General features: G+C 32.4%; 1 protein-coding gene across 3 annotated transcripts in view; it reads right to left on the bottom strand.

Annotated features, from left to right (window-relative positions):
* The window catches only part of LOC106459540, a 110,048-nt gene that overhangs the window by 65,985 nt on the left and 24,979 nt on the right, over positions 1 to 19,084 (bottom strand). For all 3 annotated transcript variants that reach the window (XM_022386050.1, XM_013919164.2, XM_022386051.1), the window contains exons 4-5: positions 17,079 to 17,172; positions 12,279 to 12,333 (exon numbers count right to left, since the gene is read on the bottom strand). In XM_022386050.1, the coding sequence (XP_022241758.1) occupies positions 12,279 to 12,333; positions 17,079 to 17,172 (149 nt within the window). The remainder of the gene's footprint in view (positions 1 to 12,278; positions 12,334 to 17,078; positions 17,173 to 19,084) is intronic.

The following is a 19,084-nucleotide window of genomic DNA, read 5'->3' as shown; positions in this document are numbered from 1 at the left end:
CAAAGGTTGTCCCATACAATGCTCAGTCTCCCTGCAAATAAAGGCTGATAAATCTTCCAACGAGGGCCAAACAGAATAGGGGCAACAGCAGGAGACAAAGGTTGTCCCATATAATGCTCAGTCTCCCTGCAAATAAGGGCTGATAATCCGCCGACGGGTCGCCCTCACCTGTGGCCTGAAGTATGGCACCAGATGAATAAGATGTACCCAATGTGGTAATGTTAACTTCAGAATTCATGCTTAGTACCAAACACACATGCGAACAATTTGCAGCAAAACACAGGTAAATCAAACAATTTTGAAAAGAAAGTGGAAAAAAAAATTAAATAAAACTAAGTTAAACCACTTCGAGAAGTAACAAGCAAAAAGAAAGACACCTGAACTCAAGCACTGCCAAACGAGAAGTGATGGTTCGGTAGTGGCGCATAGAGAGAGTTACATGCGTCATGTGATAGTAGTGCTCTCCTATTGGTGGAGAGATGATGCATGATGATTAGCACGAGAGACATGTTAGAATCTTTGATTCCAATAGGGAGGTACGGAAGGCTTATAACATGCATTGTAAAAATGTTCACATATATAGAAGGCAGCACAAAACGAAAAAAGCTAATCTTCTGAGAGAAGGGAAGGGAAGTACCATATTGAAAGTAGTAGTTTACCATTCTGCTGGTGAAGCCCACTGAAAAGCTTCTCAAGAGTCCTGTGAAAGTATCCTGTTCAGCAAAAAAATTCTCATACAGTGAAGAGGAAGAAGGAGGAGCAACCATCTATGACTTCAACATTGTATTTACCTATGGTGCAGTCTGCTGCCTTCACTCAAGTGAGAAGATACGGATCCAGAACGTACTAGGGAATTCCTTACCAGCATCGTAGTGGACTACGATTCATGGGCTACATTGGAGAAATTAGTGCCAAGCCCAGGTGAAATTCTAATATGCAATGTGGGCCTACTATTTCCAAAAGGAAGGTCAGTGCTAGAAGCATGAAAAAGAAGACCCCTAGGGCTACCTGTGAACTTTGACACACTACAGCTCTGGATATCTGCTGTCAACATCTCAGTATATTAGCATGTTGATAAAGGTATTATGTTGATCATGTATTATGCACATGCTGTAAATAAGCTGTTTTTTAAGAATTTTTTACTACAACTTTACCATCTATTTATTTTGTTTATCTATTGTTTTCTTTTATAATTTGCATTTTTTTACATAAACATATAAATAGAGAGTAGTTTGCCCTGGAGAAGAAGAAAGGTCCCTCTTTCAAAATCACTTATCATTTAGGGTTTTATCATTTAGTATTAAGACTTCTTGAACCTATGTGTTTTTCTGACATCATGAATATAGAGTAATTAATAAGTTTCCTTTTTATTACATTTTATAGGATTTCTTTCATGATTTTAAAACACTTTCTATTACTTTACTCTAAAATGATTTTTTAAAGAATTATGATTTTTTTGCTTTTTATGATAGTTTGAATTCTATAATGTAAAACTTTTACTTGGCTGAACTGTTTTAGATGTAGTTTCACTTCTGTTATGATGTATCACTTTTACCTTGCTCAACTTTTGTTTTTGAGGTTAAATTTCAATCTACTTTGAGGGAGTGCAATGCGATTATATATATTTATTCATATACTTCACACAGTCAGCAGTGTTTTCCTACTTTTACATGTTTCTAGATGTCTCTTTTTTAAATCATCCCCATTTGTGTTCATTTTATACATTTTAAATACAATATAAAACACACATATAAAGGGTCTTTATTTAATTTTAATCATTAGTTGTAAACAAAGAATTAATTAACTGTGCACATATTATGTATTTTGGGTTTGGTTTAAAGGATATTTTTTATACTTTTGTAGGTTATATATTTAAAGGGTTTATTTTTTGTGCTTAAAGGGCTTTTATTATGTATTTTGTATCAGATTTTAACTTGTATTTTTGTGACAGTAAGGCCATTTGTTATATCTGGAAGACTTGTACACACTGCTTTGTGCCTTACCATGATGTGTGCCATGCTTTTTCTTATACTTTGACTGAGGGTTGCAATTTTCATTTGATTTTTAAACCTATATTAAATTTAAAGTTAATTATTATAATTACAACATTTAAAATCTTTTCTCACACTCTAACTTGGAACATTCTAAATTCAATTAAGGCTATGTGCTCAGTCATATATAATACTTTCTGCAACAGGGTCCAACCATAGACACTATCTAGTGTTTTTTGGGATGGTTGTATTGTGTCCTAATCTACTTCCCATGCAGGAAACTGTTGCATGCTGCTAAAATACTTCAGAATTCTTGTGATACAGTTTTTATTGGCCAGCTAAAGAGAGATAAGGCAAACTGTAAATGCAGTTTTGGCACTTCAAACAGATTTGTCTTGGAAGAACTACACTTGCTGTGAAATATTGTTCTTGTTTTCTTTGATCTGCTGATTATGTGTTTGAAGTCATGCAGCTGAACCATTTCACTTTATTTCCAAAGTTTATTTTGATTCTTCTTTTTTTTATCAAATACACTCCTCCTTAATTTATCTATTTATTTTTCTTAAATACTGTGTATTTTTATTCAGTTCCATAATACAATAGTTCAACTACTAGACTTTTAGCCAGTTGATACTTCATTTTTTATCCATCAGTGAAATGTTTATTTGTCTGCTTTCACAACAAGTTTGTCTTTTTTCCTTCTATTAGCAATAAACCACCACACCTTTTCTTCTCTACATTAAGTCCTCAAATCTCCAGTTTCACAAGATCAAGTAACTGTGCACTAGGTTTATCCTTGGGATATCACACTGATATTATCTTAATAGCTTTAATATGGAATAGAGATAATTCCAGATTATTGAAGTCCAATTTGTGATAATCAGCTATAGACAGAATGTCAACTGTAAGAGCAATTTTGTTGCTTTCAGAGAGATTCACCCAGCTTTAAGAGTCAAAATTTACTTGTAGTATATTGCACCTTCATTCATTGTTCTTCATTTGCTGATAAGCTTTTTATTTTATTTTCATACTGTCTGTTAGTAAGAATAAAATGTGCTTGTTTTTGTATGCAGGTTAGCATAAAATCTTTCATTTCACCTGCAACATGTGAATCAGGAATGTCTCTAGGCATTGGCCCAAAATGAGCCCAATTTATCTTGGGATCTTATGTAAGTTGCAATTAACATATGTTACATTACAATTGTGTTTTAATTATTTTGACTAGTAGCTGCAACTATTTTTGGTATGTAGTGTCACCCCCGAAGTCCATGACAGTTCCCTAATCCTCATATCTCTTGTTACTGCAATGATCAAACACCTGTGTGGTCTACATTCTGAAACCTGGAATATTACATTTGAAAACTCGGATATTTCTTGATTTATAACAGCTTTACCATAATTTTAGTATGGATGAAGAAATAAAAGTGCTTCTGCCTTATTTTTCTGTATGTAATTTATAGTACTAAATTATGTTGCAAACTGCATGATAAAAATAAAATCCCAGTTTTTTGATGTTTGAATGATGATACGACTTATTTTTCATAATCTGAGTAACTTATATCTGGAATTTATATCAATCTATTCTCTTAATAATTAAATCTTTCTAGATATGTGAAATTGATGGGTTTTACCTAATAACAGTCAGTACATTCTCACTTGTGTGAAAGTATTTCATTGACAAATTAGACAGAATTCTTGAAATATAATGCTTCAAATTCATTTTAATTTCTATGCTGTTAATTTATGCAAAGTGGAATTAATGATTTATTTCTTTGCTTATGCAGTGCACGAATTAACTAAAATAGTTACAATAAACAATAAAATAAAACAAGATATGCAGATGTTAGGCTAGTGAAGTTCTAGAAGTTGTTAATACACTGTACATAACTGTACGAAACAAGTGGATTATGAGTATATTGCAGTTTAAGATTCTTAACTAACCATTATAGACTTCTTGCACCTTTAGAGCCATGCCCTTATTTCCTTGAACAATATGATGAGATTAGTGTCATCTCTTCTAAGAGATAATTCTTTTACATAACTATATTTCAATTTGGCATATTTATCACACAGTATTCAATAAAGATACTTATCCTACACTTGTAAATTTATATATTTATTTTATAAATCACTTGGTAAAAAAAATCAACAAAGCCTTTTCTTTGTCCTTCCAAGACATTGAAAACAAAACGAATACTTTAAAATCCAGATTCTTTCAAATCCCACAAAACCACATAATGGCTTTCCTGAAAATGCAAATCAGAGGAACAAAGACAATCTACAAAGTTTTTTAGAAAATCAATCTTAACTAGTTTACAAACGTCATTATGGTCTGTGAATGGCTTGGACCACAAGTTATAAAAACTCCAATCATATATTCTAATAAATGTTAAAAATATTCAAAAGAAGTACTCTGATCCTTGATATTGGTCTGATGTAAGAATTAATGGAAAAACTTTTTAGAAATGAATACTTTCAGGCCAAACAGCACCTCATATTGAATTTTTATCAAGGCTACTACCATTTATTAATTTGGGGATGTATTTCAAATTTACGGATATTTTGGTATTCTAATAAATATTCAGTGTTCAATTTTATATAAAATATGGTTGAACTTTGTCTTTCAGTACTAAAAAGCTTTTAATTGTATTAAATGGATTCAGGAACAAAGCTTAAACACTACAATACTAGTTTTTTTCAGTATACTTACTCAGGAGAGGGTGATCAGGTTTTGAGATACTAAAATATAGTCATTACGTTAGTGTGCCACATTAGCTAAAGCCGGTATATGCTGCTATCTAAGTGTTATAAAACTTAAAAGTTCAGTAATATATCATATTCTATTTTGTTACAAAACAGTTTAAAAATAACTACATTTTTAAACTTTTTCACAAATTAATTCTATATTAATAATATTCTTAACCTGAAAACTCATCTTGTTATTGCATTCTGTTTACCAGCACTAGATAAACAGTAAATCTGGAAGTTAAGCATGAACTACCAACATCAATGCATAGTTTAAAAATGAACAGTTCAAAACAACTACATATACTGCTTTAGATAGTCAGATAATGATTACTAATCATAATGACATTGATATTAAAGTTTCTATAACAAAATGGGTTATTGGAAACTATAAATGCATTAAATAATCATCATCATCATATTTTTTAGCTCAATCATTTAGTGACTGACTTTGCAAAGAAATTGTATTTAGCTGTTATGACCCTCAGCTGTTGTAAAAAGAAGTATTAGACAACTTTTTCTAGATTTCAAGATTATCCCAATTCCAAGATTAATGGAATGGTTACTTCCTACATTTTTCTCTGCTATATTGTTTATAAGAGCAAAGCTACACAATGGGCTACCTGCACTGTGCCAACCTTTTTTATAAAACCCCACATTTTAGTGCTATAAGCCCTCAAACTTACCTATAAGGATGTAATTATTAAGTAACAGTATATTTAGGCTGAATAATGGTAAACAGCTACATTAAGTGATTATTAAATTGATACAGCTTGTTAATTTGATTTGACCAAAACTTTAACTTTGTGCTGGAGAAATGAAACCTTTATTTATTTTTTATATGAAAATCATGAAAGAAAAGTGTTCGAAAATTTCACAGAATCTATGTCTTTACAAATTTTTAATTTTATTTATTAACTAAAGTCTACATACTGTTTTATCGCCTGCTTAATATAGGAAACATTGGAATACGTCACACTGAAATTAATATACATATACATAAAGCAAAACGTTTTACATACAAGAACCTCATTTTATTGGGATGCATTTGATAAAGCTCAAAATACTTTAATATAAGCATTAAAACAAATGCAGGCACAAATGATAGGAGTTATATTGATTTTTTTACAGTCAACACAGATATCATGCTTCTTGTTAATAAGACTGAATATTCTTAGTAATCATAAAAGATATAAATAACTGATAGACACGTTAGTATTATATGGCAAAGCAAAAGATAAATTGATCAAACTTCTAATGATGGTTGGGGTGTTAATTCCAAAATAGAACAGCCCTTCACTGGGCAGCTTGCCTTCCAAAGCAAGCCAGCTTCCCAGTGAAGGGCTATACTACCAGAAGTGTTAACAGTTTCTTCAGATGAAGTTAGTCATATGAATCACACATTTTTTTCTCAATCATCACTTTCTTCCTTGGCTAGTCTTCAATAAAGTTCTTCATAAATATACACCAGAATGGCTAACTTACAAGATAAATTATTATAACGAGTAAAAGCTGTAATGATTTTTAACAAAGAGATTACAATGAAATTCCAGATGACCAAAAAAAAAAGAAAAAGAAAATTGAACTTGAACAGAAGTAGTTATTAACTTATTTATAAGAACACAACAAAGTATTAATTCTTTAATTGAAATTAAAAGAAATTATATGTACAAATTCAGTGAAAAAGACACTTTCAGAAAAGGAACTAGCATTGAGAATATTAACAAACAGAAAAATTATTCAGGTGAGATATCTATTACATATCTATAACCTTAAACAAATACATCAGATAATACCTTGATTTTTAACTGGAAGAAGCTAATAGGTTTTCTTAATTTCTAAAAATGCAATATAAAATCTAGAGCTTTATCATATTGTTATAAATTATGATTTAATATTTTAATTTAGATATTAATATTTTATTCATTGAGTCAGAGAGAATTAATTAATGAATTAGTCAGTTTGTTGCTGTACATTTGTGAGTTTGTACTGTAGTGAAATAAGCACAGTTAAAGAAAATGAAAAAATGAACTTAATCATAAAGTAAGACATGAGAGTTATTCAAATATTAGATAATACTTACAGGCTGAAGTAATTTTTAAAGAAAGACTAAAACAAGCTTACTTCGGATAGGGAAACAAAGAGATTAATATAATCATACTGAATACATGTTAAAATAAGGAAATAGTTAACAATGAAAAAAGTAAGTATCACATGCAAGCTAGATGTTATAAAAGAGTAAAGAAACATACACCTAGTGAATATGACCAAAAGTGCAATATAACAAACCCTGAGAGCAAGATGCCAGAAAAATGCACAAAAACCATCATAAAGTGACATTGAAATAAATTAATGACCACAAGTTTAGTTGAGTTAAAATAGATAATATTCTGCTTGACACTACTAACTGAAACTACACTATATCATGTCACAATTTTTCATGATGGAAGGTAAACCTTTGGTTAGCCATAAGAAAAAAACAGATGTGAGCAAATACAAAAGGAGAATTCCCACTAAGAGGAGGAGGCTGATAGTATAGTATCAGATGTTGTGTATTGTTCACTAAGGTTGCCCTTGATGGCAATGAACAAAAATGACTTACTAGTGATGCAGTTCTTACAAGAAAGATTCTTAAGATCTCTAGGAAAGTATTTCAGCTCTTGAGAAAAATTTTAATTACCTAAGCTGTTTTATCCAGTACACACCCACACACGGCCTAGTAACTAAAATTGCACAGCAACAAAAACATATAAGAATCTATGTTTAAAATACAATAAAGTCAGTCAGCTTCTGATAAGAGCCTGCAGTCAATCCCACACTATTAGAACAAGGAACAAGTTTCTGTTTCCCAGCAAATTGTATTGTTTCTAAGACTTTAAATATTCTCAAATAGTTTGATAATATAAGTTGTTAAAAGTATATAGGTAATTGAAGACCCAAGTAATCTTAAAACTATGAAAGTTGTTTCAATAATCCATTGTAAATAGAGTGACATTAATAAATGTTGTATTTAGCAGTTCATAAATTCAAGTCTCTGTGTGTATTGTCACTGACTGCATATTCTTGGTAACTGAAATAAATACTATTGTTAACTTGGTAATTGTCTCATGATAATAGTTGCAACAGTAGTTATGGGAGAAAATTTAACAAGCAAGTGAATGTTAAGATTTATTGGTAAGTTAGGCCTATCAATGGATTGGAATTGGTGTTAATTTTACCAAGTAATAAAAAACTCACTGAACAATAAAAACCATTTCAACAATATGCTTGGTAGAAAACATTTCACCGTTTTGGCAATTCACCTTTGTCTCAATTTTTAAGTTTCTAATTTTATTTATCATATTAGGCAGTGCTCCATGTGCTTCTGAAACCTATAATTTACCTGAAGTATTCTATCCAATGCTGAACTTATTCATAATAATCTCATGTCAGAGAATAATGAGCTTATTGTCACTTCTGGCTGCTAAGACAAATTTGATAACTCTATTGTCAACATTCATGCACAATGTACAGTATTACAACCAGGCCTCCCGTCAGCAGAACAGGTGTGAACTCAATGGAATTACAACTAATAAACATTTCTGGCCAAATTATACAAAAACTGTAATGACAAAATAATTTTTGAAGCATAGGAAGGTAGAAAATTCATGGTATGTATGCATACCACACTGTCATTAGTCTAAAAGCTTAAGTTTCAAATAAATATATTTGTGGTTTTCTGAACCTTTTTCTAGGTAGGCTTAGCAAAGCTAGGGAACTTCTCAGTCTTTCTTAACTTTGTTATACATGTATTTCTTGTACAATGTAATTTATGCACATATTCAATTTAACAATTCAATTTAATGTGATTAATTAAAGAAGAGCTGATGATCAAATTCTGACTGACATACTTTTTGTCTACATTTAACTACCCAAAATGTATATACGACTCTTAAAATAAAAAAGCAGTAGGCACAAGAAAAACTACATTTAATTTTAAGAAAAACAATTATTGTTTATATTATATGTTACTTGTACTAATGCCCCCCCCCTACCCCAGTGGTAAGTCTGAAAGCTTATAATGCTAAAAACTGGGTTTTGATACCCATGATAGGCATAGCACAGATACTCTGTTGTATAGCTTTGTGTTTAACAACATACAAAAACTAGTACCAATAATTCACGTAAGAAAAGATTTGGTCACATATATGTGGCTAATCATAAAATGCTACCCTTTGGATAAGTTTGTGAGTTGATTTTTTAATACTAGCTGTTTATGTCAAAATAATTATTGTGTCAACTATTCTTAAGTTAGGACAATAAATAAATCAGGTGGACACTAAAATATATTTATGGAGTCTGTGATTGGACTTGCTGCAAGAAAATAGCATATATAAAGCCAAGTTAGCACATAACCTTTACTGGTTTTAATAAGAACTTTTTAAAATGTTGTAGTTATGAAAAGTAAGCCATGGGAGAATGAAATATGTAGATTGCATATCACAGTTCCATTCTCCTTATCCTAAGCTTGTACTCAAAATAAAAAATTAAAACTGAAAATGAAACCCAGTAAAGTCAAATTAAAATCACAACCCTCAGTCAAATTACATCATGGTAAAGCATTAAAGTTAACATTTTCCTAATCTGAAAATGTATTTCCGATAAATTCTCACCTCCATTCTCAGAAGTGCTATCTTTCTCAAGCATTTCCTTGTGAAATTTACATAACATTAGCCTTGAAGTAGCTCCCACCAAAATTCCCATGTTTAACATGAACTGGATGATGATGTCATCATGCAACAAAAACCCTTCACCAACAGAAGGGCAACACAACTTCTATGCACAGTAACCCTCTCTACACACTTGCACTCGTGATAACATTCTTAGACAAGGTCAGATGAAAATAGCTAGAATTCCAAATTAAAATAATGGATGGGCAAATACAAACTATAAACCTAGGTGAGCATCTGAAAAGAAAGCCCATGTAGTGTGACGTGACACCCAATGACAGGGGCTCTATAGAGGCATAGCTGTGGAAGACCACATCTCATCTCGACCAGGATATACTCTTCATCCAGAATGTTAGAGAGACAATATAATGAGTCCTAAATGCCAGGGACAGGCAGAATGAGAACATGACCATCTGAGTAATTGTAAACAAGCAGTCAGTGAGCCAATATGTGTAGTGTGGTTGGAGTGTGTTCATACCGTAACAAAGTGAACTTGCCTTAACTCTATTGAACTGATTTTGGCTGCAAAAGGAGGTTACAATATGTTTGTGTTATGTCTGTAATGGGTGACCTGCATTCATAGACAGTGTCATCTAACAGCCCACTTCTCATCATATTGTGCTAATAGGCCCAAGCAGGATCCTAAATGAAAAAAAATGGAGAGAAGGGAAAATATAAATACACTTACCCATCTCAAAGATGGTGGGTTGATTGAAGAAATGGTGACATGTCAAAATCCAGCAGGTGACAAAACAGCTAGATGGTGGAGATAATAAGATACAATCATGTGGAGAATCATCCACATGCTTGCCTGGAGGATTTGGTCAAAAGGCCAGTAAAAATGGGAAACAAGGAAATGGGTCAGGTGATGAATTTGATGTGAAGAAATGTGGAACAGCATGCAATCATTCACATTCAGGGAAGAATATACCAACCAGAGAAGTTGGTGAACCCATCCATTAAATGTAGAAGGGGAGAGATCCTGGAAGAAGAAGGGTCCCAGGGTATAAACAAATTATGATGGAGACCTTGAAAGGAAGAGACTTTTTTTATAAGAAACACCAAATAGAACACAGCATCCAATCCGGGTTTAAATGATTGCAGGTGTGAGAAACAGAAGGAAGCGATATAGGAGAGAAAGCACAGTCACCTTCCCACAAATTTCAGGGTGAAGAAAGGAAGCCCAAAAAATATAATACAGATAGGAAGGAGGTATACAGATGTTAGTAAGGAGTGCAAGTAAGTAGAGATAAGGAAACAAATGTAACGTGGCATTTTCCTGAAGAAAAAATAAATCATGTGATTTTCCAAAGCATATGTTGGTAAGGAGTGTATCCCTACCTAATATGTCCCAACAACAGAGAAACCATTAAATAGAGATAAAGCAGAAGAAGTGGCATGGGCCATAGTGTAAAAAAAGGGGAACAAACTTCCCCTAAAATTTCATCTCATCTATGGCCTCAGAAATAAGGTGCAGGGAGGGGGGGGGGGGTAACAAAGAAAGATGGTGAGACAAAGATTAACATGTGAAAACTGAGCACTGGAGAGCAAAACAAGAGAAAAGAAGTACACTCCCCAAGCAAGCAACAGAAATTCGCTAGATTGAAAATTAAGGTTTGGTTTGTTTTGAATTTCGCACAAAGCTACTTGAAGGCTATCTGTGCTAGCCGTCCCTAATTTAGCAATGCAAGACTAGAAGGAAGGTAGCTAGTCAACATCACCCATTGCCAACCCTTGGGATACTATTTTCCCAACGAATAGTGGGGTTCACTGTCACATTATAATGCCTCTATGGCTGAAAGGGTGAGCATGTTTGGTGTGACGGGAATTCGAACCTGCGACCTGCAGATTGCGAGTCGAGTGCCCTAACCACCTGGCCATGCTGGGCCCTGAGAATTAAGAACAGGAAAGGAAAGAATAATGAATGTGTACGAGTTAGAGCATGAGGTTCAGAAAGGCAAGGAGGACGAAGCATATGGTGATGGCTGGAAAGTTGTTCAAGGAAGGAGTCAGGGGGAACCTGAATATCAGGTAAGGGAGGAAAGGCAAAATATTTGCAAATATTAGGGTCATAGTGGATGGGATGGCCTAGATGGACCACCAGATCCATCGTTGTCCTTAAATTATATGTATATGTAAAGAAATGTGTATTGTTTAAAAGCTAGAAATTGTTTTGATTCGTTTTGAATTTCGCACAAAGCTACATGAGGGTTACTTGCTCTATCCATCCCTAATTTAGCAGTGATAGATTAGGGGGAAGGAAGCTAGTCAACATCACCCATTGCCAACTCTTGGGATACTATTTTCCCAACGAATAGTGGGGTTCACTGTCACATTATAATGCCTCTATGGCTGAAAGGACAAGCATGGTCGGTGTGCTGGAGATTCAAATCTGTGACCTGCAGATTGCGAGTCGAGTGCTGTAACCATCAGGCCATGCCAGGCCAAAAGCTGGAAATGTAAAATACTTTTACTTTAAAATTTCTTCATGGATAAAATAATAATAAAAACACCTATAAAATGCTGCTAAAAACACATCTCTGACTTTCTACATATGGCTAGAATATTTAAGCATAAACCCACATTAATAATTTACTTTACAATACAATGACCAAAGGAATTTGTTACAACAATTGTGATCAATCATGTAATTAAAATTTTGTAAACATTGAATTGATCTTCTGCAGTAGCATTGATATTTAAAATTTACAAAATTTTAAAACAGCACATAATATGAAATCACTATTTACTACTGAAATTAATTTAAAAATCTAAAATAGTGAACAATTTATCAATACAATTGCACATTTCAAAAACTGAAGCTATGGCTTACCAGATATCACCTGAAGCGGCTTCAGATATGGAAACAAGTGTAATGTGGCATTTCCCTGAAAAGAAAATAAATCATGTGATTTTCCAAAGCAACTTCAATCACTATTATTAATTCTAAGAAGAAAAGATTATTATTCACCAAGTAAAGATAAATTATTGACATGTGGCAAGTACTAACTTCAACATAGTTCCAACTAATTAGTTTTCTGATTAAATTTTGTAAAACAAAAAAAAAGCTTTGTGGCAATCAAAGGTCAAAAATTACCAAAAATCTTTTATTACACAATGACAACTGTTATAAAATACATTAATACTTTGTACAATTTCAACTAATTTAATATATATATGTATACTGTCATGACTAAACATGAAATTAAACAATTGTGTTCCATTGAAAAATGGTGTACTAATGTCATGTTTTAACTTTAATTGGTCTAAATTAAATATATTAAATTCATACATAAAAATTGCTCTGGGTAAAAACACATAGATTATTATTTTTTTGGTTTGCTGTTAAGCACAATGCTACACAATGGGCTATCTATGTTCTGCCTGCTGCAGGTATCAAAACCTGATTTTTAGCAATATAAACTCCCAGACTTACTGTTGAGCTACTGGGTGGGCTATAAATATAGTAGGTAACATACACAGGAATGGGTGAATGAACTTATATACCAACAGAGTTTTAACATGCATTACTTCAAATACTTTCCAATGACTTCACTGACAAATAAAACATTATAGTTTATCTGACAAATAGAATACATAGTCTATCCTTCAAAGGTAGTTATAGGTTTTTAAAACTTGACCGTTGTTGTTTTGGGTGATATTTTTCATTCATAAAAAAGAATATAATACTATCCTAACAACTGTACCAGCATAGAAAGGTAATGCTACTCTAATCATAGGTAAAGAGGAATATTACCATCGAGTTCCAAACTTTAATTGAAGATGGCCACTACAAAAACTAACCCAACAACTAACAGAGAAGGAAATTAAAGAATTCCTCAAGAAACATAAAAAATAACTTGAAAAACAGAAACAGTTGTGTAACTAACATAGAACCAGACCCCCCCCCCACACACACACACAATTATGGTCTTCCTAAACTTCACAAGAAAGCAAGGTTACCCTTCAATTCTTAGTAAACTGCAGAGCTTAACCATGTCATGCCTGAGCTATCTATCTTGTAGATATAATATCACATTAATAGGTAAAACAGCCACACATGTAAGAACTCATTCCACTTCACAGATTTGTAAACAGCATAGTCAGAACAGGATTCAGAACCCATAACACATTATAACCCATCTAAAGATACAATGAAGAGCAAAAATATCACTCCACACCTTTGAGAATATCAATACATTATAATATTAGCTCATTAGGCCAGAGAAGACCATACAATAAAACAGAATACTAATAAAATAATAGGATATGAACCACATACAAGAAAAAGAAATATATGAGAAGCCACCTATATTCACCAGACAACATTGTCAAGCTAACACACAAATCAACAAAACCTGAATATCTCTCTTGAAAACATTCATGTAGTTGATTAAGTCTTGATGGGGTAAACCCGAGCCAAGTGGATAGCACACCAACTTCTCTATCAAGAAGTCCTAGGATCAGATCCTGGCCACTACCAACAAATAAATAGTACTTTTCAGAGCCAGCATGTTGGATATAAACTCTAAGCTAGTTCATAATTAGAATCTATAAACAAAAGTAAAAAAAAAAAAATACAGTAATCAGATGATCATTTAGAATTAATTCTAAAATTTTTTAATCCCTAAAAAAATTCAGATCTGTCTCCATTCATGATGTACTGGGATGGCACCAGAACAACTATTCCACACAATTATTAAAATAATAGTTTCTACTCTTAAATTTTATGTAAGTATAGTTCAGCATAAAAATACTAGAAGGCAAATACACAATTCAAGGTATGTGTGTGGATTCTGTTTATTTCCCAACACAAATTGGGTAAGAAGATTTTTATGTATAACTATATTTTTGCACTATTAAAACATACCAAGCTGAAAGTATATTGAAAATATATCATAATAATGATTTTAAACCATATGGATAATTTATATATATATAGAAATACAGTTACTAACTTGGATTAGCTTCTGCAAGTGAAAAAACTTTTAAACTTATACAAAAAAAAAGAAAAGAAAAACATCTATTTGTTCAGATTTGCAAAAGTAATGGCAGCTGCTTAGGGTTCATTTCTATGAGGAACCAACATAAATGTTCTTATGAGTGGTGTTTAAAGATGAAGCTACAAAATCCAAAATTAATATTGTTACGTCTGTGTTCATTTGTTAATTTCCTGTCTCTGGTCGCTTGTTAATTTCCCGTATACTTTCTTTCGGATGAAACTTTAGCGATACAAGTCCTTTCTTAAATAAAACTAGTTTATTCTTTCTCAATACAACTTTGCAATACACTTAATTTCCACAGTCACTTAACTTAAACACACGCTATAATTCACAACGATTTACACACTTTACTTACGGCTTGACTCGATTATCTGTCTCTATCTCCCTGTCTGCTATTCAATTATCTCCCCCGCTTTATTTGCCAGTCTTATATATACAAAATAGAGGGCATCTCGAGCCTTCAGGAACCTTCTAGATACTCATTACGTGTTACCAGTGTCACGTGACTTCTGCTGTCGTAACAATATGATTGAACTACTAACAAATGTACCACATCATTCTGTTGAACCATTTGTATAGTTAAAAGAGATTCCATGCACTAATAGATAGATTTCAAAAGGTAATATGTACACATTGTTTTCAAATTATTATTAAAAAATGTATGGCCATAGACTATATAATAAGATAACAATATCCACTTGTCTCTGTGTTTGTCTGCCCTTAGTATTTGAGAGATAAGTGAATTAGAAAACTTCTGGTTTTCAACAAAGGAAAGATTTCTAGTACATGGAACAATGTTCTAGTTTTTGTTTTTCTTACTAGTCAGTCAACATACATCTAATGTAAGGGTAGATTTGCTAATATAAAAAAATATTTTTTTACTACTAACATTTATTTTAAAATTTCTTGTTATTGCCAAATACTACGAAAGGTCTTGCACTTTGCCTCTTTTCTAAGCCCCCAAAGTGACTGAGTGGATGGAAGAGGAGAGAGAGGAAAAGAATATTAATTCTTAATAAATGCAAGAGGAATAGTTCAAAGACAAAGCAGTAAATATTGTATTTGATTTTTTTTAGATTGACAGATCAATAACTTACGGGATTTTGAAATAATGATATTTCTGATTTATATTGAAATCTACTACTTGCAACTCTCCTCACTGCACAACAGTAGTGCCATGTGTTTTTTCAGTTACTCAACAAGGGATTATTTCTTAAAAAATGGTTATGATCCTAACTAACCTTCATCTTGATAACCCTAGAAATATGTGGATCCCAAATAGCTTTATAAATAATGTTTCTTTTCTTTTTTAACTACTTATACACAAAATTACTTATGGGTCTATGAGTATGTTGGTTACATATGTATGATTATACATACAAAAATAATTATACAAAATTCCATCAATATTGCAATTAGTTCCAATAATTACTGATGGGGGTCCATAACCATATCTATTTATACAAAAGAGTTGGCAAAACAATGCACTGCTTTCTCCATATGATTTAATCAAAAAGTAGACAGTTTCAGGACTTAACGTAATTTTTTTCATTTTGACATGCATAACAATTTGGTTTATTAGACTTGAATATTGGTTGCAATGTCACTAAGCAAATGGTTTGAATAGTGTAACATTGCAATTAAAAACTCAGTATGAAATTACAATAAGGCTCTGCAACATCTTGTGAAATTGGACCTTTTATCATTAGAATTTGGCCTCCTCTCCTCTCTGAAAACAGTGAGTTGGTTTTTCTCTCTTGTTTTAAATCCTTAATCAGAGCACTTTGATACTAAGGGGAATATATAGATGAAATTAAAAAAATATCTAATGTTTTCAGTCTCAGGAAAATACTGTCTTACCAAACTCATTGCACAGTTCATTTAATACACTAGATCAAAATAATTATCATACATTTTGATTTAGGATAGCAGTTTCCAAACTGTGACTACAGAACAAGATATAAAATGTTAATATATTTTTGCTTTAAAATCACTATCAAAAAATGTTTTTGAACATGCCAAAACAGGAATTATATTAGCACTACAACACACTAGTGAAAATTGTTAAACAGTGACCACCCTCCCACAGTTAAACATGCATCTGAGAAAACTGTTTCGCTCCTCATGTGGGTTGCAAGTTAGGAAAATATGAGAGCCTTTGATATAAGATATATTTCTGGTTAGTACAGATTTAAAAAACTTTTAAAACTCAGAACATAAATTATTTCTATTACCATTTTGGATAAAAGTTTAATTGCAAGTTCTATGTTAGTTTGTTTAGCTATTAACATACATAGCCATTCTTTAAAGTGATGTATATATATATGAAATATATATAACAGAAATATGAATATGATAAATAAAAAATGGGAAAGATGGAATTGAATAAATGAAGCAAATTATATTTCTCAAAATGTATCAGTGAACATACAACATTTGTCTTTTCTCCCTTTTTTTACTGCATGTTTTAACAGTCTAAATTATGTATTCATCATCACTAATAAAAATTAAAATGTATTGTAAATTGAAACAAATAAACCGACACTATAATTTCTCATGTATGGAAGACATTATTCATACGACAAATAATAATTTAAAGATTTTATGTGGAAGTGATCTTCAAGACTCACTGTTAAAGATTCTCTTTTTCTTCCACTCGTTACAATGGTAAATCCTTGAGTTTCAATGGCAACACCAGTTTTTTGAACATGTTCTTCAATATACCTAGATGATTATTAGATAGACTAAGATGAGGTTAAAAGCTGTAAAGAAAGAAAGACAAGAGCAGGACAGAATACAGATTAAAAGAAAAATCAAAAAGAGAAAAAGTAGAAAAAATAAATGGCAGTGGTTTAATGAGGTCCTTCAATGAATTTGTACTCAAAGCTTGATTTGACTTAAATTCAAAGTCAAAAGATCCATCTGATGTATGAACTTGTTTTATATTTTATCAATGGGAGCCTGATTATAATGAAATGCAGACAATTATTCCAGTACTTTAACAAGATAAGTATGCTACTGTATAACAATGAACCACATATGTATGAGCTTTATGAAATACTTGTAAAACTTCTAAAATTCAATTTAATACATCATTTATTGTTACTTAAGTGTTAACAATTCTTTTTACATTAGGGTTTCATTACATTGATACAAAAAATTAATAAATCATTTTCTTTACTTTCATGATAAAATGATCCTAATTACCAAGGTAAAACCCAGTCTACAGTTCAAGGAGACATTTTTTGGTGCGTTGATTCCCAAACTAAGTGTTATGATATGTGTTATTCTACGTAGAGATTTAAACTTCTGGTGATATCTAGAATATGAATTGTTCACTAGCATGACTGAATTCACACTAGTTCTCAGGATATTTGGGAGTAACACTCACAAAAGTTTTTATTTTCCTATATTTCCAATAGGTACTTACTTCCCCCTCATATATATTCTTGTTCAGTGCTGCCCTCTACATGCAAACATTTTTTTGCATGCCACAAGCCTTGAGCTCCCACATATTCAACAATCAATGTGGTTCATTGTGACTTGCATGTAAATCATCATGCGACAATCCTCAACCAATAGGAGTGTGACACACCCTCCTGATGCATGTGACTTCCTCTAATTGATTCTACTGAACTATTACTTCAAGGTAGGCAGAAAGGAAGCACAGTTTAAAGTGGAGAGGAAGAGTGAGAAGGTAAGTACCTATCAGAAATATATTTTCATTATGGGAAAATAACTTCCAATTTGATATTTTACCTATTCTCACATGTATAGCTAGAATCCCACATTAAATAGGTAGAGGGACTGCTGCAAGGAATACAAAATTAGTATCCTTTGAAAGTATCCAAAGAACATCCATGAAGAGTGATCCCTGTTGGGAGAGGAACACACTTGGGAGACCACACCATTTCTGTACCAAGTATAGTTTGCATCCAGTGTGAAAAAGAGGTGTTGCATACATGGGTGGAAAATGGAAGAAGAAGCGCAACCAAAAACAGAGAGACAACAAGTTGGATCAGAGTCCAAATCACAGTATAGTGGAAGCTCAATCCCACAGAACAGGAGTCTCCAAACAGTGGCTTGCTTAGTTTATCTTGCCCACCAACAGTTTATTAAAGTAATAATATAATTTTTTAATATTATAAAAACAAAAAATAAAAAGTAATTGAGTAAAAGCCAATCTGATCAAGTATGCATCCCTACTTAATTTTACAACGACCCCTCCAGCCAGCAAAATCTAAAAAGATCTACCTCCCAGCCCTTGTCCAAAAAGGTTTGGAGACCCCCTGCCATAGAAGAAAGATGTAGAAGAATCAACTATCTACAAACAGGAATGTGGGAAAAGCTAAAATGGAAGTGCTCCAAGGTGCAGAGTGGATAGGGTGCATCTGACCATACACAGCTGATCAACTCCAGTCTAAAACCAAGCAGCATTGGGAATAACACTTCTGACCCGTGGTAGGAGGAAGGTCCACACGGTCTTCACCTCAAGTTCAGTAGAACCGAAGTATATACTTTTAAACCAATTAAAATTTGGGACACATGTGCGAATCCACAACCATACATTTAGTAACCTGACATCTGAATGATGGTAGCAAGGTATGTGCCAATGTAGGCAGTTCACATCAAACCA

This window comes from Limulus polyphemus, unplaced genomic scaffold (assembly GCF_000517525.1).
Source record: "Limulus polyphemus unplaced genomic scaffold, Limulus_polyphemus-2.1.2 Scaffold624, whole genome shotgun sequence".
Taxonomy (NCBI): domain Eukaryota; kingdom Metazoa; phylum Arthropoda; class Merostomata; order Xiphosura; family Limulidae; genus Limulus; species Limulus polyphemus.
The sequence above is the reverse complement of the archived record's forward strand: the minus strand, read 5'-3'. Positions and strand labels throughout refer to the sequence as shown.